Raw genomic sequence first — 23,768 nt, forward strand, 5'->3', positions numbered from 1 at the left:
CTGTCAAAGATGTAAAGAAAAATCATAATTCATATTCTCCTTTGTTTCATTCCAATTTAAGCAAGCCTAGTAATAGACACAATATTTTGGACACTGGGAATACATTCACTGAGGTCCATAGATGTCCCTAGATACCAAGAATATGCAAGGTATGTATTTTAGGCGGATTTTCAGAAAATAGGGCTCCGGGCTTAACACATTGACCGCCGGAGGTTGCTGTGGGCGTATGGCCGTTGGTGCCAGCGCTGTAATGCAATGGGGGTCAGTGATGCCAGTAACGCGTTACTAAGTAACGCGTTATTGTAATCTGATTACTTTTCCCCGAAAATAGTAATCTAACGCGTTAATCTTTAAAAGCCAGTAATCTGATTGCAGTTACTTGTCCAAGTGGCTGTGCATTACTATTTCGTTACTATCTCATCATAAATTCATAATGCAGGCGGAATGCAGTATTTTATTTCGTTTTCGACAGTCAAAAATACATTTTGAGCTGTTTTTCTTTTGGGAGTGACGTGGTGTGGCAGTGAAAGGGTTAAATACAAGATATGCGTCAATCGTGTGACAGCAGGGCTCCGTCGTCGGAGAATTCCACCCCAAAACGCTTGGCAAAATTAAAAGTGAAACCGCAAGATGACTTTAGCGGTTTCTGTTCAGAATTCCACCCCAAAACGCTCGTCTAAACGTAGCCTCAGTCACTACTTCACGGCGGAGGAAACAAAATACTGTCTACCGCTAAAAACAGCACATCCAATTGCATTGAAAGCATCTTGAATCACAACACTAGCCGACGCTTCGACTAGGTACAGGAGGGTTGATGGTGGCAGAGCAAAAGCTCTTATTTGCCAGATTTACAGTTAATTTACATGTTAAAGAGAGACTGATTGTATGTTTATAGAGAGACATTTATAAAAACAATTTAATAGTTGCAGTTGATATAATTGAATAGTTCAGCCTGCATTTGTTAGATGTGATACACTGGTTTTGTAAAACCACTGGCTGGCTGCTCTAATGCTGTGAGCATCATAGACTGTTGCTTTACCATACTTGATGGTACAGAAGCTGAAGCACTAGTTTAACAATTTACGTTATGTGCAGAGAAACAAGTTAAAAACAATTTATGCACTTTCAATAAAGCGTTTAAAAAAAAACTGTTGGGGGAACGACGACGACTTCGTAACCTAGTTACTTTCAAAGTAACTAAGTTACTCTGATAATCAAGTAATCAGTAAAGTAACTTAGATTACTTTTTAAAGGAGTAATCAGTAATCAGTAATCCATCACTGATGGGGGTAGATGCCGGTGTTTGTAGTGCTGAAACTATATTAAATATTATAGCTATGGATCTAATAACACTGTCGATTGTCAGGGAGTTTCTTCTGGTCAACATGCAAAAAACAGATCCATACATTTTCGTTTTATACCGTGGTGAATATGAGTATAGTTTTAGAGTAATTCTGTGTAATCCCAGGGAACTCCGTCAAACAGCGATTTAGTGCAATTCACTAAACACGTTGCCATTTCTCACCTGATTATTGAATCAATCTGAAATCAACGCTAGATTATCGGTATTATGTTTCATCATGCATGCACGAAAGGGGAGGGGGGGGAAGCCAGCCCTCCGTGCTTTGATCGCAGCCAACGGGACACGGCACACACACACACACTGACACACGCTGCGATGGTGGGAATTTTTTTTTCGGAACGCAAGATTGATAATATATAGTCCTTACCTTGTCTATGATGTACTGCAAAAAGAATAATCCAATTATCTGATCGCCATTCCAAATACTGGTTGCGGTCGTGTGTCCCACGTTATCCACCAAAGAAAATGAACTGGGGGGGGGGGGGGGGGGGGAGCCTCGTTGATGCATCGTTATAATCGCTTGTCTTGCTGGAGTGTTTAGACCCCGCCTGCACGCTGCAGCTCGGCCAGGAAAACAAACCACATCGTTTCAAATGGAGTGCAATAGCGGCCGCAAGGCGTTAGGTGGCGGTATTGCACCGTTGCGGTCTCAGACAGAGTGCAACACAGTCCTACAGCACAGCAAGATGAATTATGAATGGAAATAGCGAATAAAATAAATAACGATCATAATAACGAGTATACTCGTTGTTGGCGGCCAACGATTGGCGGGCTATAACGAGTTAACTCGTTTTTGGCGCAGAAACGGTTTTGATTATTGATTGATTGAAAAGTTTATGAACAGATTGCAGAATGGGTACAGTACAGTACAGCTCAATACACACAATTGTTAAGGGGATGCAGACCAGAGAAAGACTTTCGTCTTGTTTACATCAGGGTCCCCCATTTTCAATTCATCATAACATATATGACATACATGACATACAGATAAACAGTACTGCTACATCTATACATTTATGACATACCAGATTTGCAAATACAGTACTGTTTGTGATACAAAAAGTGTTAAGAGGTTCAATCAATCAATCAAATCCTTTATTTAACCAGATAAGCATCATTGAGATTAAAATCTCTTTTTCAAGAGCGATCTGGCCAAGCAAGGCAGCAGAAAGTTTCAACATAAAAAAGAACATCACAATAAAATACAGATAAAACATTTACATCAAGCTCCAATTTCAGGCAAGTTATCAAACAGGCAAATGATCAAACACAGTTGCACTGACCAAGGGAACTGAGTTCGTAGGATTTAACACATTTACAAGTCGTATTAAGTTTTGCAAATAAGGAAACAGATAGAGAACATTTCAAAGCACTCAAAATTGCCAATATCAAAATGTTGACCTATTTCTGAATCGCGCACCGTTTTCAGCATTTCTGAAGAATCTTCTCCGCCGAGATGTGGCGGCCTAGACTGTGCCGGGTCACACATGTTATCATAATAATAATAAAAGAATAATTAATAATTCATTACGTTTATATAGCACTTTTCTAGACACTCAAAGCGCTCCCCACAATGTAGGGTGGAAATTGTCTCCTTCACCACCACTGGTAGCACCCAACCTTGGGCTACACAGGCTCAATGGCTGCCATACACTGGCACCAGGAACACATCACACTACACACTGACTACCATACACTGGCACCAGGCACACATCACACTACACAATGACTACCATACACTGGCACCAGGCACACATCACACTACACAATGACTACCATACACTGGCACCAGGCACACATCACACTACACACTGACTACCATACACTGGCACCAGGCACACATCACACTACACAATGACTACCATACACTGGCACCAGGCACACGTCACACTACACAATGACTACCATACACTGGCACCAGGCACACATCACACTACACAATGACTACCATACACTGGCACCAGGCACACATCACACTACACAATGACTACCATACACTGGCACCAGGCCCACGTCACACTACACAATGACTACCATACACTGGCACCAGGCACACATCACACTACACAATGACTACCATACACTGGCACCAGGCACACATCACACTACACACTGACTACCATACACTGGCACCAGGCACACATCACACTACACAATGACTACCATACACTGGCACCAGGCACACGTCACACTACACAATGACTACCATACACTGGCACCAGGCACACGTCACACTACACACTGACTACCATACACTGGCACCAGGCACACGTCACACTACACAATGACTACCATACACTGGCACCAGGCACACGTCACACTACACACTGACTACCATACACTGGCACCAGGCACACATCACACTACACAATTACTACCATACACTGGCACCAGGCACACGTCACACTACACACTGACTACCATACACTGGCACCAGGCACACATCACACCACACAATGACTACCATACACTGGCACCAGGAACACATCACACTACACAATGACTACCATACACTGGCACCAGGCACACATCACACTACACACTGACTACCATACACTGGCACCAGGCACACATCACACTACACAATGACTACCATACACTGGCACCAGGCACACATCACACTACACAATGACTACCATACACTGGCACCAGGCACACATCACACTACACAATGACTACCATACACTGGCACCAGGCACACATTTACATTTAGTCATTTAGTCATTCACACTACTACACACAATGACTCAAAGGCTCAGGAGATAGGGATTGATATCAGCCAATTATGGGGAAGGGATGATTAGGGGGCCTTGATGTCAGAGACCTGATTGGGAATTTGACCAGGAACGTCGGGGAACCCCCCCTACTCTTTGCGATAGGCGTCCTGGTTTTTTTTAGCGACAGAGATTTAGTCAGGACCTCGGTTTGGCATCTCCTCCGAAGGCCATCATAAGGGTAGACTATAGTATGAGGCAGGTAGTTATGATTACAGTGTAAGACAGTTGTAGACAGTGAAGGCAGTAGGCCGGTCACTTGAGTAAAGGCAACAATAGAGTTCCAAATGTGTGCAGTATGATTTGATGTGGTGACTCAACTAGGATGTGTGTGTGTGTGTGCATGCGTGTGTGCGTGCGTGTGTGTGTGTGTGTGTGTGTGTGTGCGTGCGTGTGTGCGAGTGTGTGTGTGTGTGTGTGTGTGTGTGTGTGTGTGTGTGTGTGTGTGTGTGTGTGTGTGTGTGTGTGTGTGTGTGTGTGTGTGTGTGTGTGTGTGTGTGTGTGTGTGTGTGTGTGACAGCTGACAACAGGACTAAGCGGAGGGTGTCCCACCACGGACGGAAGCTGCAGGACTTCTCCATCTTCAAGCTGTCAGAGAACGAGATGACGGTGAAGATCTCTCCTCAGCTGCTGCTGGCGACGCATCGCTTCCTCTCTACAGGTAGATATCTTCAGCAGACTGTCTCTCTACAGGTAGATATCTTCAGCAGACTGTCTCTCTACAGGTAGATATCTTCAGCAGACCTCCTCTCTACAGGTAGATATCTTCAGCAGACTGTCTCTCTACAGGTAGATATCTTCAGCAGACTGTCTCTACAGGTAGATATCTTCAGCAGACTGTCTCTACAGGTAGATATCTTCAGCAGACTGTCTCTCTACAGGTAGATATCTTCAGCAGACTGTCTCTACAGGTAGATATCTTCAGCAGACTGTCTCTCTACAGGTAGATATCTTCAGCAGACTGTCTTTCAGCAGACTGTCTCTCTACAGGTAGATATCTTCAGCAGACTGTCTCTCTACAGGTAGATATCTTCAGCAGACTGTCTCTCTACAGGTAGATATCTTCAGCAGACTGTCTCTCTACAGGTAGATCTCTTCAGCAGACTGTCTCTCTACAGGTAGATATCTTCAGCAGACTGTCTCTCTACAGGTAGATATCTTCAGCAGACATTCTCTCTACAGGTAGATATCTTCAGCAGACTGTCTCTCTACAGGTAGATATCTTCAGCAGACTGTCTCTCTACAGGTAGATATCTTCAGCAGACTGTCTCTCTACAGGTAGATATCTTCAGCAGACTGTCTCTCTACAGGTAGATATCTTCAGCAGACTGTCTCTACAGGTAGATATCTTCAGCAGACTGTCTCTCTACAGGTAGATATCTTCAGCAGACCTCCTCTCTACAGGTAGATATCTTCAGCAGACTGTCTCTACACTACAGGTATCTTCAGCAGACTTACAGTAGGTGGCATGTGGCAGGGTCTACTGCTACAAAGCTATTTCAAAGTGATTTGTGTAGTGTAGAAATTATCCACTGTATCCTTTGTTGCACATTAAAGGGATACCTTTAAATCTTTGGAACCCTATCCCTCTTCTCTCTATTTACCAACGGTGATGTTAATTGGAGGAGTCCTTCCTCAGCACAGTCCACGAGGTTCCTCATACTAGCTCTGAATAGTATGCAGAGTCAAGCTCCTGTGTGTACTTGCTATACTATACTATACTCTGTACAGTGTAGACAAAAAGTACAGACAGCTAGCTTCAGTTAACCTGTACAGACAGCTAGCTTCAGTTAACCAGTACAGACAGCTAGCTTCAGTTAACCTGTACAGACAGCTAGCTTCAGTTAACCTGTACAGACAGCTAGCTTCAGTTAACCTGTACAGACAGCTAGCTTCAGTTAACCTGTACAGACAGCTAGCTTCAGTTAACCTGTACAGACAGCTAGCTTCAGTTAACCAGTACAGACAGCTAGCTTCAGTTAACCAGTACAGACAGCTAGCTTCAGTTAACCTGTACAGACAGCTAGCTTCAGTTAACCTGTACAGACAGCTAGCTTCAGTTAACCTGTACAGACAGCTAGCTTCAGTTAACCTGTACAGACAGCTAGCTTCAGTTAACCAGTACAGACAGCTAGTTTCAGTTAACCAGTACAGACAGCTAGCTTCAGTTAACCAGTACAGACAGCTAGCTTCAGTTAACCTGTACAGACAGCTAGCTTCAGTTAACCAGTACAGACAGCTAGCTTCAGTTAACCTGTACAGACAGCTAGCTTCAGTTAACATGTACAGACAGCTAGCTTCAGTTAACCTGTACAGACAGCTAGCTTCAGTTAACCTGTACAGACAGCTAGCTTCAGTTAACCTGTACAGACAGCTAGCTTCAGTTAACCAGTACAGACAGCTAGCTTCAGTTAACCAGTACAGACAGCTAGCTTCAGTTAACCAGTACAGACAGCTAGCTTCAGTTAACCTGTACAGACAGCTAGCTTCAGTTAACCTGTACAGACAGCTAGCTTCAGTTAACCAGTACAGACAGCTAGCTTCAGTTAACCTGTACAGACAGCTAGCTTCAGTTAACCTGTACAGACAGCTAGCTTCAGTTAACCAGTACAGACAGCTAGCTTCAGTTAACCAGTACAGACAGCTAGCTTCAGTTAACCAGTACAGACAGCTAGCTTCAGTTAACCTGTACAGACAGCTAGCTTCAGTTAACCTGTAAAGACAGCTAGCTTCAGTTAACCAGTACAGACAAGAGCTTCAGTTAACCAGTACAGACAGCTAGCTTCAGTTAACCTGTACAGACAGCTAGCTTCAGTTAACATGTACAGACAGCTAGCTTCAGTTAACCTGTACAGACAGGAGCTTCAGTTAACCTGTACAGACAGCTAGCTTCAGTTAACCTGTACAGACAGCTAGCTTCAGTTAACCTGTACAGACAGGAGCTTCAGTTAACCAGTACAGACAGCTAGCTTCAGTTAACCTGTACAGACAGCTAGCTTCAGTTAACCTGTACAGACAGCTAGCTTCAGTTAACCTGTACAGACAGACAGTTAGCTTCAGTTAACCAGTACAGACAGTTAGCTTCAGTTAACCTGTACAGACAGACGGTTAGCTTCAGTTAACCTGTACAGACAGCTAGCTTCAGTTCACCTGTACAGACAGCTAGCTTCAGTTAACCAGTACAGACAGCTAGCTTCAGTTAACCTGTACAGACAGCTAGCTTCAGTTAACCTGTACAGACAGCTAGCCTCAGTTAACCTGTACAGACAGGAGCTTCAGTTAACCAGTACAGACAGCTAGCTTCAGATAACCAGTACAGACAGGAGCTTCAGTTAACCAGTACAGACAGCTAGCTTCAGATAACCAGTACAGACAGGAGCTTCAGTTAACCTGTACAGACAGCTAGCTTCAGTTAACCAGTACAGACAGGAGCTTCAGTTAACCAGTACAGACAGCTAGCTTCAGTTAACCTGTACAGACAGGAGCTTCAGTTAACCTGTACAGACAGCTAGCTTCAGTTAACCTGTACAGACAGCTAGCTTCAGTTAACCTGTAAAGACAGCTAGCTTCAGTTAACCAGTACAGACAGGAGCTTCAGTTAACCAGTACAGACAGGAGTTTCAGTTAACCAGTACAGACAGCTAGCTTCAGTTAACCTGTACAGACAGCTAGCTTCAGTTAACCTGTACAGACAGCTAGCTTCAGTTAACCTGTACAGACAGCTAGCTTCAGTTAACCTGTACAGACAGCTAGCTTCAGTTAACCTGTACAGACAGGAGCTTCAGTTAACCAGTACAGACAGCTAGCTTCAGTTAACCTGTACAGACAGCTAGCTTCAGTTAACCTGTACAGACAGCTAGCTTCAGTTAACCTGTACAGACAGCTAGCTTCAGTTAACCTGTACAGGCAGCTAGCTTCAGTTAACCTGTACAGACAGCTAGCTTCAGTTAACCTGTATAGACAGCTAGCTTCAGTTAACCAGTACAGACAGCTAGCTTCAGTTAACCAGTACAGACAGCTAACTTCAGTTAACCAGTACAGACAGCTAGCTTCAGTTAACCAGTACAGACAGGAGTTTCAGTTAACCTGTACAGACAGTTAGCTTCAGTTAACCAGTACAGACAGGAGTTTCAGTTAACCTGTACAGACAGCTAGCTTCAGTTAACCAGTACAGACAGCTAGCTTCAGTTAACCTGTACAGACAGTTAGCTTCAGTTAACCAGTACAGACAGGAGTTTCAGTTAACCAGTACAGACAGGAGCGAGACCGTATTGGTTTGTTGCTAGCAGTGTTGGGCAAGTACTTTAAAAAAGTAACTAGTTACAGTTACTAGTTACTTCTTCCAAAAAGTAACTAAATTACTTACTCGGTTACAAATTATAAAAGTAACTAGTTACTTCAGAAAGTAACTATTGCATTACTTTCAAGATTTTCTTTTACATAAACAACATACACAACTCTAAACTATTTTAATGTTGCTGTGGGACAAAGTGAGACTAGCCTCCAATCAAATGCCATGTAGGCTATGTAGATATTATAATTACTATGTTTATATAGTGGATCATACAAATACAAACAGAATAGATGTTTTGGAAATTTTGATATGTATTGCCCCTCAACAGGCCACAACTGGGCAACATTAAATTATGCTTGTTAAGCACTATACCAAAAATAAATAACAAATATATACTGATTGATTGAACATTTTAATTAACAGATTTCAGAATGGGTACAATACAGTACGGCTCAATACACACAATTGTTAAGGGGATGCAGACCAGAGAAAGAGTTTCGTCTTGTTTACATCAGGGTCCCCCATTTTCAATTCATGACATTTATGACGAAAGTCTTTCTCTGGTCTGCATCCCCTTAACAATTGTATGTATTGAGCTGTACTGTACTGTACCCATTCTGCAATCTGTTAATAAACTTTTCAATCAATCAATCAATGACATACACAACATACAGATATAAGAATCTAATCGAATCATCTAAACTAATCTAATCATTACATTTAAGACATGCATGACATACAGATATATATATATATCTCTGAGCACCTGAAGCCTGTGCTATTAAACCAGGAAGTGCAGCACTGTTGATAAGGCTGTCAGCACTGCAGTAGAGCCACTCAGTAGAGCCACTCAGTGCCCTGCGCTGCAAAGAGTGAACACAAAACGCTCATGGACCCGCGGTCTCATGTTGACTGAGTCGCTTGTGTTGTTCGTTGGATTCGTTTTTGAGCTCAAAACGTACACTACACGGACCGCGGTCTCATGCTGACTGATCAGTGATCGCTTGTCTTGTCGCTCTGTGTGTCAGACTCTGGATGCTTTAGACACCCTCCCACCTCCACCTCTGATTGGCTTACCATGACATTGTTCAACCTCAGCCAATCGCCAATCGTCAGCATGTATGCTTGGCTCGCGCACTGTCCACTAAACAAGGAAGAACATAGTATTGCCTCTCGGCGCAGAGATATGTCTGATGAAAGAAACAGGTTCATTCATAGTAACGCGCCGCATTTTTTTGTAGTAAGGTAACGCCGTTATTAAGATTGGAAGAGTAATCCGTTAGATTACTCGTTACTGAAAAAACAAACGCTGTTAGTAACGAAGTTACTTATAGTGCCGTTATTCCCATCACTGGTTGCTAGTAGGAGGAACAGCCAGAGCTAGTAGGAGGAACAGCCAGAGCTAGTAGGAGGAACAGCCAGAGCTAGTAGGAGGAACAGCCAGAGCTAGTAGGAGGAAAAGCCAGAGCTAGTAGGAGGAACTCTACCATCAACATCACCGTTGGTAAGTGAGAAAGAGGGCTATGGTTACAAAAATCTGAACTATCCCTTTAAAGGCCAAAGCTCTCTCTCTCTCTTTCTCTCTCTCCCTCTCTCTCATTCTTCTCTCTCCTTCATCTCTTTCTTTCACCCTCTCTATCCTTCCTCTATCTCCCTCTCTCTCCTTCCTCTATCTCCCTCCCTCTCCCCCTCTCTCTATCTCTCTCATTCCTCTCTCCATCTCCCCCCTCTCCATCCTCTCCTTCATCTATCTCTCTCTCTTTTGCCCCCTCTCTCATTCCTCTCTATTTTCCTCTCTCTCTCCCCTCTCTCCTTCCTCTCTCTCCTTCATCTCTCTCTCTCTCTCTTTCTCTCCCCTCTCTCTCGCTCTCCCCTGTCTCTCCTCTCTCTCTCTCCTTCATCTCTCTCTCTCTTTCATCTCTCCCCTCTCTCCTTTCTCTCTCTCATCTCTCTCTCTCCCTCTCTCTCCTCTCTCTCTCTCAGAGGTAGAGCCCTTCAAACCGGCCCACCTGTCGGAGAAGATCTTGTTGAGGTTGATCAAGCACCCCAGCGTGGTCCAGGACCTCAAGTACGATGAGAAGAACAAACAAGCTCCTCAACACTTCCTGTACCAACGCAACAAGCCGGCAGACTACTTCCTGCTGGTGCTTGAGGTGAAAAAACAAGCAATGTATAAAATATCATTATATTCATTATTCAAGATATACATATGATATACAAGATATCTGCGTGGAAATGTGGATAGGGGACATCACATGATAATGCAGTGGATGCTGATCACAAAGGACTGTGTGGTAAACAGGAAGTGAGATATAGTACTGTATGGTAAACAGGAAGTGAGATATAGTACTGTATGGTAAACAGGAAATGAGATATAGTACTGTGGTAAACAGGAAGTGAGATATCGTACTGTATGGTAAACAGGAAGTGAGATATAGTACTGTGGTAAACAGGAAGTGAGATATAGTACTGTATGGTAAACAGGAAGTGAGATATAGTACCGTGGTAAACAGGAAGTGAGATATAGTACTGTATGGTAAACAGGAAGTGAGATATAGTACCGTGGTAAACAGGAAGTGAGATATAGTACTGTATGGTAAACAGGAAGTGAGATATAGTACTGTATGGTAAACAGGAAGTGAGATATAGTACTGTGTGGTAAACAGGAAGTGAGATATAGTACTGTGTGGTAAACAGGAAGTGATATCCCTCCTATGAATAAAACAATAAATATTGCTATATTGCCCAGTCCCAGTCTGTACTGCTGGTTCTTTTATTTACATTTTTGATGTGTTTAACCTTCATCTAAAGCCTCAGTGCGTGATCTCGTCACCCACTGCGCCCCCAGCATGACTCAGCAGAAACAGACCGGATAACCAGCTGCTGTGATTCGTCCTCAGGGCAGAGTGGAGGTGGAGTTATAACCAGCTGCTGTGATTCGTCCTCAGGGCAGAGTGGAGGTGGAGTTATAACCAGCTGCTGTGATTCGTCCTCAGGGCAGAGTGGAGGCGGAGTTATAACCAGCTGCTGTGATTCGTCCTCAGGGCAGAGTGGAGGTGGAGTTATAACCAGCTGCTATGATTCGTCCTCAGGGCAGAGTGGAGGTGGAGTTATAACCAGCTGCTGTGATTCGTCCTCAGGGCAGAGTGGAGGTGGAGTTATAACCAGCTGCTGTGATTCGTCCTCAGGGCAGAGTGGAGGTGGAGTTATAACCAGCTGCTGTGATTCGTCCTCAGGGCAGAGTGGAGGTGGAGTTATAACCAGCTGCTGTGATTCGTCCTCAGGGCAGAGTCGAGGTGGAGTTTGGCAAAGAGGCCTTGAGGTTCGAGAACGGAGCGTTCGCCTACTACGGGGTGCCAGCCATCATGCCACTCGGTACACACACACACACACACACACACACACACACACACACACACAAAAGGGGGAAGCTTAACCCGTTCACTACCACACTACCAAAGGGTTAACCCTTTCACTGCGACAATACAAAAGGTTAACCCTTTCACTGCCACACGACAAAGGGTTAACCCTTTCACTACCACACTACAGAAGGTTAACCCTTTCACTACGTCTGTAGTGTGGTAGTGAAGGGGTTAACCTTCTGTAGTGTGGTAGTGAAAGGGTTAAAGTCACCCCAGAGGGGTAGCCACTAGTATCACAGAGCGGTGAGACAGGGTGAGGAAAACACAGCGACACTACTGACACAAGGGTGGGAGGAACCGGGAAACAACAGGAAACTCCAAATTAGGACTGACCTCGAATAGTCGAATAGTCGACTAATCGGTCGAAAGGAGCCGTAGTCGACTGCCAACCTCTTGGTCGAATGCAACATTCTTTTTTTTAAGTATAATATTATTATTATTTTAGTTTTTTATATCATTCTTTACAAAAGCATAGAGGCCTAGAAGCGTGGCTAACGCTAATGGCGCGCATACCAGCGAGGCTAACTGACTATAAGAAAACAGGCACAGAGGCACTGAAAGAGGATTTCACACACTAGACAATGTATCCATCAGTGGACCAATTGCATGCTTTCGCAGAGGACAAGAAGCCTTCAGTCGACTCCTTCAGACATGAAGCACCCCCCACAGCCCAAATGGAATGATACAAAAAATATATATACATATAAAAAAAAAATCATTTAGCACTATCGGCAAATTTTGGCCAGTCAAAGTCGAATATACAAATCCTTAGTCAGGGACAGGCCTACTCCAAATGAACCCCAAATAAATACGGAATAGGAATACACTAAAACCAAACAGCAGTCTGCATAGACTACATAGACAGCAGTCCATCACACATATCAGCACCAAAACAAAGTTCATTCTCATTCAGCGCTGCAGGCCTAGAGCATCTTAGTTCCTACTCTAAGAGATAGGGATGCGTGGCAGTGTTTGCAGGGCTATATCTATATTCTATATTATAGCTATGGATACAATACTATGGCTCATTTGACATCAACTATCCATCGTTCAATATGTGACTACAGGTCGGTTGGGGACGCCTGCACAGCAGAGACAGGAAATGGCGGGGGTAGTGTGAGCCTCCCACACGTTACACCTCGCCAATGAGAGTCCACGCTGGCAGGTGAAAAGATGTGACAGGCTGCCTCCTCGTGTATCGGAGGGGACACGTGATGCAAGGCTTCTATCCTCCCTACAACCGGCCAGTTGGGGGCATATGCGAGCAACGTTCAAGACAGGGGAGGGGAGAATTGGCACAGTGAAATTGGGATGGGAGAAAAATAGAAAAAGAGGAGAAAAAGTGAAGATAAAAAAAGAAAAAATAACGATGAAAACCTGACTATACTCGGGTTTTCGGGGGTCCTGGCGCTCAACGCATGGCAAGATAACCCGACTATCCTCGGGTCTGGCGCTGATTGAGTTAAGAGCTTTACAGAAAAACAAAAACCACACACTGTAAAAAAAATAAAAATAACTAGATATTGGCAACATCTTTGAGATCCAGCTAAGAGATCCATCATTGAACGTGTGTGATCATTATGCTCGGGTAAATGTTGCACAGTGAGTCTGCTGCTCACCATGAGTCCATCTCGTTCACACCGGGAACTCATCTGTGGCTTCTGGCTCTTCTCCAGTTCACAGATCCCCCTCCCGTAGCAGTGGTTTGGACCGCTCCGACTCCATGCTGTATGGGGGCAGCGTGGGCCAACTCAATGGAGGGGGGAGCGTCTACCTGCCCGACTACTCTGTCCGCCAGCTCACACGCGTGCAGGTCGTCAAGGTAACAGGCTTCAGATTCCTCTGCCCTCTGTATGATCTTGTTACCTTCAAGAAACAAATGCTTGACTATTCAAATTAATTTGTTTTAAATCCCTGACATACTAGATATTAACAGCAGCGAACAGAACCGGGTTTAGTTTACTCAGTTTATTTGATCTGGGACAGTGCATATCAATCAACAGTTATACATTTATAAATGAATACAAATTAAAAACTGTAAATATGCCAACATTGGCAGGGTTGCTAGTTTTCACCTGTAGTCCCTGGGCTAGTTGTTTAAGCCAGAAACACAAATAGGACATTAAAGCTAATATAAAAACAATTCATTATGTAGAATGACCCCATGGACATTTCTTTGTTTTCATCAGGGGTTTTATCAAGGCTCTGATGACTTGAGGGTCAAGGGACCCAACACAGAGAAGAAACTGAACACAAAACAAGTATTTTCTTTAATAGCCTGTTACGCGCCCCTGTGGAAGGGCGCAACATAAGGCAACAGACATGGTGGGTGAGGGTGCAGCGACACAAAACCATCATCATCAACCTTTATTTATTCTCGAAATTACAATTGAGGTCACCCTCATTTTCAATGTAGTCGAGACTTTACAGACATTTCATTGCACACATTTCTACTAGGGATGCACGATAATTATCGGGCCGATATCAGCAATTATGACGTCATCCCGATAAACTCGATAACGTTATTGATAGCTCCGATAACATATAATGTTTTGGTTAAAAGAAATCCGGTGTGGGTGGATTTGGATGAAGGGCGCTTGTTTTTATTATAGCCTCCTCCCGTTTTGCCAGTGCTGTGGTAAAACTGATAGCGTGTGGTTTAGGAACAGGGAGTTTTTCACAAATCCAGCGCTCCCTTTCTTGGCTGTGACGTAGTCACGTTACATTCGGAGACAGACAGTCGATCTGCCAATTACGTCCCACGGCTTGCACCCACCTCTTCTTCTTACCACCAATCAGAAGCTCTCGTTCGTTTATTTACCTCCGGATTGTCAGCCATTACTCTACTCGGAGCTAACGTTATCTCCCCGCCAGCCACATTGACAAGTACCAGCGCTTATACATTACTGGCAAATGTCTTGTTGCACTTGTGGCAACAAGCGTTGTCAGCTTCGACTTTAGTAAAATAGACCCAGACTTTTTTTGAGGAATTTAAACGTTGCAAACTAATCTTGTTGGCCATTTTCTATCTCTCCTCCCTCGGTCTCTCTCTGCCTGCGCGAGGGGGCTGTGCTCTTACACACACTCACTCACACACACACACACACACACACACACACCGGTGCTGTCGAGAGCAGAGCTGTCTACTCGGCAGCACCTGTGTGTGTGTGAGAGTGAGTGTGTGTAAGAGCACAGCCCGCTCGCGCAGGCAGAGAGAGACCAAGGGAGGAGAGATAGATAGACTTTAGTAAAAATAGACCCAGACTTTTGAACATTTCGTTCTGTCCGCCATTATGAGAGCAGACTGTAGCCTACTCGGCAGCGCAGCACCCGTGTCTGTGTGTGTGTGTGTGTGAGTGAGTGAGTGAGTGAGTGAGTGAGAAGAGAGGAGAGAGCACAGCAGGCAGAGAGCACAGAGCTCCCCGCGCAGACTAAACAAGATTAGTTTGCGACGTTTAAATTCCTCAAAAAAAAACTCCATAATTTCTCGAGTACCGATAGCAGTACCGATGGCGTCGGAGCTTATAAATACTAAAAATTGATAAAACAAATATATATATATACAGTTAAAAAAAATATTATAATACAATAAATATCGGTTATCGGTATCGGTATCGGCTTGAGGAGCATAAAGTTATCGGTATCGGTGTCAAAATCAATATCGTGCATCCCTAATTTCTACAATATAACAATAAATATGAATAGCTATCTACATAGTACTCTCAGTCAAGAGTGCACCACAGCAATTAGTATAAAGAATTTAAAAGAAATAAAAATTAACATGGGCATAAAATCAGCACACAAATTGACAAAATAAAAAATTGCATAAACTTCAGACATAAGAATAGGTATAAAAGACAATAAAAGTAGTGTAATGTAGACGTGCAGATTTAAGAATAGGCATAAAATAAGTACAATAGTACCATGTAGCTCGAAGGCATGAGAACCCCCCCGGAACGGTTAGTTCCCCGAACACCTCACACATCAATCCCTACCACATCCCCATCCAAGACACACCCCCCGATAAAGCACCAAGAAACAGATTATAAAATAATAATGTTTATTTACATAAAAAGGCAACACAGGGATCAAGGAGGATTATCAGTGGCACCAAATGAAATACAAAAATAAATGATAACCCATAAATACAGTGGGTGGTGCTCACTCTAGACTCTAGCTCCTGTCCTCACTTGTCCCTGTGTGCAAAAGCAAATGTAAATACACAGAAATATAAACACAGTAGGCTGGGTGAAATGAAAGACCAACAAATATACAATGGTTAGGTTTGAACAAGAATTAGTGAATGGATAACAAAAGACAAGCTTCACCAAAAGAATACAGAACAAAATACCAGAGCTCTGCCACCAGCTCTACAAACAAAATGAAGAGACAGCACTGAACACAAGGGGGACTATATAAAGGGTGTGGGAATGCTTGATTGCTGATTGGGAACAGGTGGTGATGATGAGGGCTGAAACCATGGGTGAATCTGGGAGTGGTTCTTGTATAGTAAATAGATGGATATAGCAAGTTAGCATAAGGACACATAGTATAACTGTAGATTGTATAGTATGGCATTGTATAGTAGTGTACATAAGACCCAGTGCCTCATCCGTAGCTAACATTGTATTGCACTGTTGCAGGACCTTAGCATGTCTTACCATGCTTTTTGTAAAATGTATGTACATTATACCTGTTATGACTTATTTTTATTACTTGTATTATTGCACAAATGTCTTATTCTCATTCCTATTCTTATTACTTGTATTATTGCACAATCGCTGCAGAAATGACCCCCCGCATTTCACTGTATGCTTGTATGCCGTGACAAATAAAACTCTTGACTTGACTTGACTTGATCTGAGGAAAGGATAAGTAGAAACAGAAAAGGGAGACAAAAACACAAAACAGAACCAAACAAGATATGCCTACATACACAGCATACATAAACCCCATACATAAACCGCATACGTAACATAGCCTATTCGTAATGACATACACGACTAGTTGCCGCGCAACCAGTAGCCTAGCAAGCTTTCAACAAGCTGTCATTCCTAACGTGACAGCTTAGCCGGGGGGCACACTTTTACTCTTCTTAAAAGCAAAGTACTGTGTGATGTTGTCGGTTGCTTCAGATCTGTATTGGAACCGGAGCAAATATAACGCAATATACACCTTAACTCATCACTTACACCTTGACTACAAGGTACGGAGGATGTGCGTTATTTATTTGTTCCTGAAGGGGTTAATGCCACTCAAACTGCTACAAGAGTCAACATACAGCACAACAAGCCTGTGGTTTCCCCTCTACGCCTCAGATCACACGGAGCCACTACCAGAACGCCCTGACCGCCACCCGCATGGACAGCTCCCCGCAGACCCCCGACGCCCTGGAGCCCCCCATCCCAGAGCACCCCAGGATCACCCTCATGCCCCCCAGGGACCCCAGCCGACCCAGCTCGGCCCGGGCACGCGGACAGCAGTCCAGTGTCCCTCACAGCACCTCGCTGCTCAACGAGAAGAACCGCATCGTCCGTGAGTACAGAGACCGACCAGACTGTCCTCTATGGTAGTAGACACTAACCAGACTGTTCTCTATGGTAGTAGATACTAACCAGACTGTTCTCTATGGTAGTAGACACTAACCAGACTGTCCTCTATGGTAGTAGACACTAACCAGACTGTCCTCTATGGTAGTAGACACTAACCAGACTGTCCTCTATGGTAGTAGACACTAACCAGACTGTCCTCTATGGTAGTAGACACTAACCAGACTGTTCTCTATGGTAGTAGACACTAACCAGACTGTCCTCTATGGTAGTAGACACTAACCAGACTGTTCTCTATGGTAGTAGATACTAACCAGACTGTCCTCTATGGTAGTAGATACTAACCAGACTGTTCTCTATGGTAGTAGACACTAACCAGACTGTCCTCTATGGTAGTAGACACTAACCAGACTGTCCTCTATGGTAGTAGACACTAACCAGACTGTTCTCTATGGTAGTAGACACTAACCAGACTGTTCTCTATGGTAGTAGACACTAACCAGACTGTCCTCTATGGTAGTAGACACTAACCAGACTGTTCTCTATGGTAGTAGATACTAACCAGACTGTTCTCTATGGTAGTAGACACTAACCAGACTGTTCTCTATGGTAGTAGACACTAACCAGACTGTTCTCTATGGTAGTAGACACTAACCAGACTGTTCTCTATGGTAGTAGATACTAACCAGACTGTTCTCTATGGTAGTAGACACTAACCAGACTGTTCTCTATGGTAGTAGACACTAACCAGACTGTTCTCTATGGTAGTAGATACTAACCAGACTGTTCTCTATGGTAGTAGACACTAACCAGACTGTTCTCTATGGTAGTAGACACTAACCAGACTGTTCTCTATGGTAGTAGACACTAACCAGACTGTTCTCTATGGTAGTAGACACTAACCAGACTGTCCTCTATTATTGTATGTGTGTGTGTGTGTGTGTGTGTGTGTGCGTGCGTGCGTGCGTGTGTGCGTGCGTGCGTGCGTGCGTGCGTGCGTGTGTGTGTGTGTGTGTGTGCAGGCAGCAAGTCGGACGGGCAGAAGAGCCCCAGTGACTCTGTGTTTCTGAGGATGGATGAGATCCCTTACATCAGAGAGGACCACTGTGAGAGCGAGGCCTCCAATGGTGAGACGACACGTCACACTCATACTACTGTTAAAGGAGAAACACACTCAAACAATGTGTTCTGGCTGGCTGAGGCACAGTATGGACTTGTGTCCACTCACTGTCCTCTGTCAGAGAATCGCTTCAGTGGTGAGAAAAAAAACACAAAAAGTGCAGTGCATGGGTTTAGTATCTATGGCAGGGGTGTGCAATTATTTTTCCCGGGGGGCCGAATGAGCAACTGAAAATATGTTGGGGGGCCGGGCCAAAATTCCAAACTCAATTATGCATAATATACATTTTATTTCTATATAAAAAGCAGTAAATGGCATTGTTTTGACCCCTGGTAAGAGTGTATGTTATTATTTGGCAATTAAAAGGTGAGGTTATAGCTTTCAAAAATATAATTTATTCAAATAGAATTTATTTCCAAAATGATAAACAAAATGTGAAACATTAATAACAAAGGGCATTTTGAGTTTCATATACTATTGAAACAAGGATTTTCTTAGCTTTCTAAAGACATCACATCATCTTATAGCAAAAATAAACAAGACATGTCACTGAACTGTGTAAAGAAAAGTGTCCCAGTTTTGTAGCCTTTTTTACTTTACATGCCTATATTAAACATTTAATGTTTTCAGAACTGTGCAAAAAAAAGAAAAAAAAATATCAAGTGTCCCATTTCACTTGTTATATTTCCACATTTTAGTGTTCTTCAGTTCTTTTTTTTTCATTCAGTGTGAGAAATCCAGTCTCTGTTGAGCTTTAACAAGTCCATCAAAGTCAGGTTGCATGTCTGAGGTGGAGATGTGAAGCACAGCTGCCAGATGTTCATCAGTGAGAGAGGATCTGTACCTGGACTTGGTAAACGTCATGACTGAGAATGTCTGTTCACATATGTAGGTGGATCCAAAGAGAACCAACATCTTCTGAGCATGTCTCCTAAGCGTATACTGTGCGTGTGAACGTTGACATAAAAAAAAAAAAAGTAAAAAAAATCATGTAATCTTTCGCGGGCCGGTCAGAATCAGTGCAGTGATAAGTTAACCCTTTCACTGTCACACGACAAGGGGTTAACCCTTTCACAACCACACTACAGACGCTTAACCTTCTGTAGTGTGGTAGTGAAAGGTTAACATTCTGTAGTGTGGTAGTGAAAGGTTAACCTTCTGTAGTGTGGTAGGGAAAGGGTTAACCTTCTGTAGTGTGGTAGGGAAAGGGTTAACCTTCTGTAGTGTGGTAGTGAAAGGGTTAACCGTCTGTGGTGTGGTAGTGAAAGGTTAACCTTCTGTAGTGTGGTAGTGAAAGGTTAACCTTCTGTAGTGTGGTAGGGAAAGGTTAACCTTCTGTAGTGTGGTAGTGAAAGGGTTAACCTTCTGTAGTGTGGTAGTGAAAGGTTAACCTTCTGTAGTGTGGTAGTGAAAGGTTAACCTTCTGTAGTGTGGTAGTGAAAGGGTTAACCTGCTGTGCTCTGCTTGGTTTCTCTTTTCTCTCGATCTCCCACGTCCTCTCAGACACGGCCTCTGTTGCCGTGGAAACGGACACATCACCCTTCCTGAGCACGCTGTCTCTGAGCGGCGCGGAGGACACGCTGGGCAAGAAGCTGCTGCTCAAACTGGGTGAGCCCTTACCTTACATCCATTATCTTACCCCTTACCCTACATCCGTCACCAAATCCGCCTTCTTCCACCTCAGAAACATATCCAGACTCCGACCATCACTTTCCGACTCCACAGCTGAGACCCTCATCCATGCCTTCGTCACCTCCCGCCTGGACTACTGCAACGGGGTCCTGTCCGGGGTCCCAAGCAAAACCCTGGACAGTCTCCAGTATGTTCATAATTCAGCTGCCAGGGTTCTCACCTGCACCAAACCCTGGCAGCACATCACCCCCACCCTCATCCACCTCCACTGGCTCCCCATCAAATCCTGCTCACCTACAAATCCCTTCACGCTCTGGCACCTCAGTACCTCACTGACCTCCTCCACCCCTACACTCAGCCACGGTCCCTGCGATCCACGGACACTGGTCAGCTCTCCATCCCCCGAACCAGACTGCGGACCTTCGGGGACAGAGCTTTCAGTGTGGCATCTCCCACCCTCTGGAACTACCTCCCCGCAGAACTCCGCACCGCCCCAACTCTGGACTCATTAAAAAAACTGCTCAAAACCCACCTCTTCAACTTGGCCTTTAACCCCTAATCTCTCACTTTATATGTATATGTATATGTTGTGTCTGTCCACTGTCTGTTACTTTGTTATTCCCCCCCCCTATGTAAAGCGACCTTGGGTCTCTTGAAAGGCACTATATAAAATGAAGTTATTATTATTATTATTATTATTATTATTATTATTATTATTATTATTATTATTATTATTATTATTATTATTATTATTATTATTATTATTATTATTATTATTATTATTATTATTATTATCTTACCTCTTACCTTACATCCATTATCTTACCCCTTACCCTACATCCATTATCTTACCCCTTACCTTACATCCATTCTCTTACCCTACATCCATTATCTTACCCCTTACCTTACATCCATTATCTTACCCCTTACCTTACATCCATTATCTTACCTCTTACCCTACATCCATTATCTTACCCCTTACCTTACATCCATTATCTTACCCCTTACCCTACATCCATTATCTTACCCCTTACCTTACATCCATTCTCTTACCCCTTACCCTACATCCATTATCTTACCCCTTACCTTACATCCATTATCTTACCCCTTACCTTACATCCATTATCTTACCCCTTACCTTACATCCATTCTCTTACCTCTTACCCTACATCCATTATCTTACCCCTTACCTTACATCCATTATCTTACCCCTTACCCTACATCCATTATCTTACCCCTTACCTTACATCCATTATCTTACCCCTTACCCTACATCCATTATCTTACCCCTTACCTTACATCCATTCTCTTACCCCTTACCTTACATCCATTATCTTACCCCTTACCCTACATCCATTATCTTACCCCTTACCTTACATCCATTCTCTTACCCCTTACCCTACATCCATTATCTTACCCCTTACCTTACATCCATTATCTTACCCCTTACCTTACATCCATTATCTTACCCCTTACCTTACATCCATTCTCTTACCTCTTACCCTACATCCATTATCTTACCCCTTACCTTACATCCATTATCTTACCCCTTACCCTACATCCATTATCTTACCCCTTACCTTACATCCATTCTCTTACCCCTTACCCTACATCCATTATCTTACCCCTTACCTTACATCCATTCTCTTACCCCTTACCTTACATCCATTATCTTACCCCTTACCTTACATCCATTATCTTACCCCTTACCTTACATCCATTATCTTACCCCTTACCCTACATCCATTATCTTACCCCTTACCTTACATCCATTATCTTACCCCTTACCTTACATCCATTATCTTACCCCTTACCTTACATCCATTATCTTACCCCTTACCTTACACCCATTATCTTACCCCTTACCTTACATCCATTATCTTACCCCTTACCCTACATCCATTATCTTACCCCTTACCTTACATCCATTATCTTACCCCTTACCTTACATCCATTATATTACCCTACACCCATTATCTTACCCCTTACCCTACATTAATTCCCTCAGCTCTTACTCTACATCCAATGAGAGAGTGTGTGTGTGTGTGTGTCCCCCGACCCCCCGCGGATGAACCTCCCCTCCCCGCGGCAGCCGGCGCGTCAGTGGCGCCATTAGCCGGTGAGCTAACGTCGACACTGCTCGCCCCAAACCTGGCGTAAAATGAGTTGAATTCATCCGTGAGAGAGGCATCGGCACTCACTATTGAGGGGCGGCTGACTTTATAATCAGTTGTCGTTCGTACTCCCCGCCATAAGCCTCTCGTGTCGTTCTGTGCCATCTGTGTCTCCATCTTGTTCGCATATCGCCATTTTGCAGCCCGAACCTCTTTGCGTAGCATATAAGCTGCTACCTTGTACTCTTCCATACTTCCCGATGCTCGGCCCGAGTTGTAAGCAGCTTTACGAGCATTCAGGGCCACTCGGATGGAGTTGTCCACCCATGGTTTCTGGTTTGGGAAAACCTGCACCTTCTTCGTGGCGACAATGTTGTCAGCTAACGTTGTTATGAAACTGACTACAACTTTAAATTAGCCTTATTGAAATCGCCGGCTATGTGCTGGTTCAAAGAGTCCTGTAGGTCTGCCAGAGCTCTGGCGGTATCTGCTTGCGGTGGGATGTATACTGCTGTTGTTATTATGCCTGTGAATTCCCGGGGGAGATAAAATGGGTGACAAAGGATGGACAAATGTTCAAGGTCCGGCGAACAGGAGCGGGAAATAATCATCACCTCCTTGGGGCTGCACCAGCCGTTGCACCAGACCCCTCCACCTATGGACCTTCCCGACTCTTCTGTTCGGTCAGCACGGAAGACAGAGAAGGAATCAGGAACCGGTGTTGATGGCTTCAACCATGTCTCCGTAAAGAATAGGATGTTGCAGTCCCTCACGTCCCGTTGGAATCTAATCCTGCTCTGAGATCATCCATGTTATTCTCCAGCGAACGTACATTCAGCAACAGAATCGATGGGATTGCGGGCCGGTAAGCAGAACTCTTTAGCCTGATTCTGATTCCACTTCTCCGTCCTCTGTGCTTCCATTTGATTGCGCCGCCTTTTCCGTTGTCCTCGTCTTTGTCCTTGTCTCGTCTTAACTCCGATGGTCAATCTTAACAGCCATGTCCTCTGTCCTCTGTCCTCTGTTAACAGCCATGTCTTTCTGTTATCAGCCATGTCCTCTGTTAACAGCCATGTTAACAGCCATGTCCTCTGTCCTCTGTTAACAGTTATGTCCTCTGTCCTCTGTCCACCCAGGTCACAAGAAGAGGAAAAAGTCTCGGGAGGGAGAAAAGACACCAGAGGACACTTCAGAGCAGCCGCTGGTGAAGACCTAGCAGTGAGTGTGTGTGTGAGAGAGAGAGAGAGAGAGAGAGAGAGAGAGAGAGAGAGAGAGAGAGAGAGAGAGAGAGAGAGAGAGAGAGAGAGAGAGAGAGAGAGAGAGAGAGAGAGAGGAGAGAGAGAGAGAGAGAGAGAGAGAGAGAGAGAGAGAGAGAGAGAGAGAGAGAGAGAGAGAGAGAGAGAGAGAGAGAGAGAGAGAGAAAGAGAGAGAGAGAGAGAGAGAGAGAGAGACTGAAGAAGACCAACACACCAACCACGGATTCCTCTTTTGGTCGTTCCT

At 44.1% G+C, this 23,768-nt stretch overlaps 1 protein-coding gene across 1 annotated transcript in view; it reads left to right on the forward strand.

Annotated features, from left to right (window-relative positions):
* The window catches only part of LOC311231819 (metal transporter CNNM1-like), a gene marked incomplete at its 5' end in the record, with an annotated part of 47,456 nt that extends 23,913 nt beyond the window's left edge, over nucleotides 1-23,543 (forward strand). The window contains 8 exons of the mRNA XM_084318441.1: nucleotides 4,658-4,798; nucleotides 10,415-10,584; nucleotides 11,716-11,806; nucleotides 13,530-13,675; nucleotides 17,172-17,392; nucleotides 18,429-18,529; nucleotides 20,026-20,130; nucleotides 23,405-23,543. Of these exons, the coding sequence (XP_084174567.1) occupies nucleotides 4,658-4,798; nucleotides 10,415-10,584; nucleotides 11,716-11,806; nucleotides 13,530-13,675; nucleotides 17,172-17,392; nucleotides 18,429-18,529; nucleotides 20,026-20,130; nucleotides 23,405-23,484 (1,055 nt within the window). The 3' untranslated portion in view covers nucleotides 23,485-23,543. The remainder of the gene's footprint in view (nucleotides 1-4,657; nucleotides 4,799-10,414; nucleotides 10,585-11,715; nucleotides 11,807-13,529; nucleotides 13,676-17,171; nucleotides 17,393-18,428; nucleotides 18,530-20,025; nucleotides 20,131-23,404) is intronic.
* Nucleotides 23,544-23,768: the final 225 nt, after the last annotated feature.

This window comes from Notolepis coatsorum, assembly GCF_963971535.1.
Source record: "Notolepis coatsorum genome assembly, chromosome: 7".
In the NCBI taxonomy this organism is placed as follows: domain Eukaryota; kingdom Metazoa; phylum Chordata; class Actinopteri; order Aulopiformes; family Paralepididae; genus Notolepis; species Notolepis coatsorum.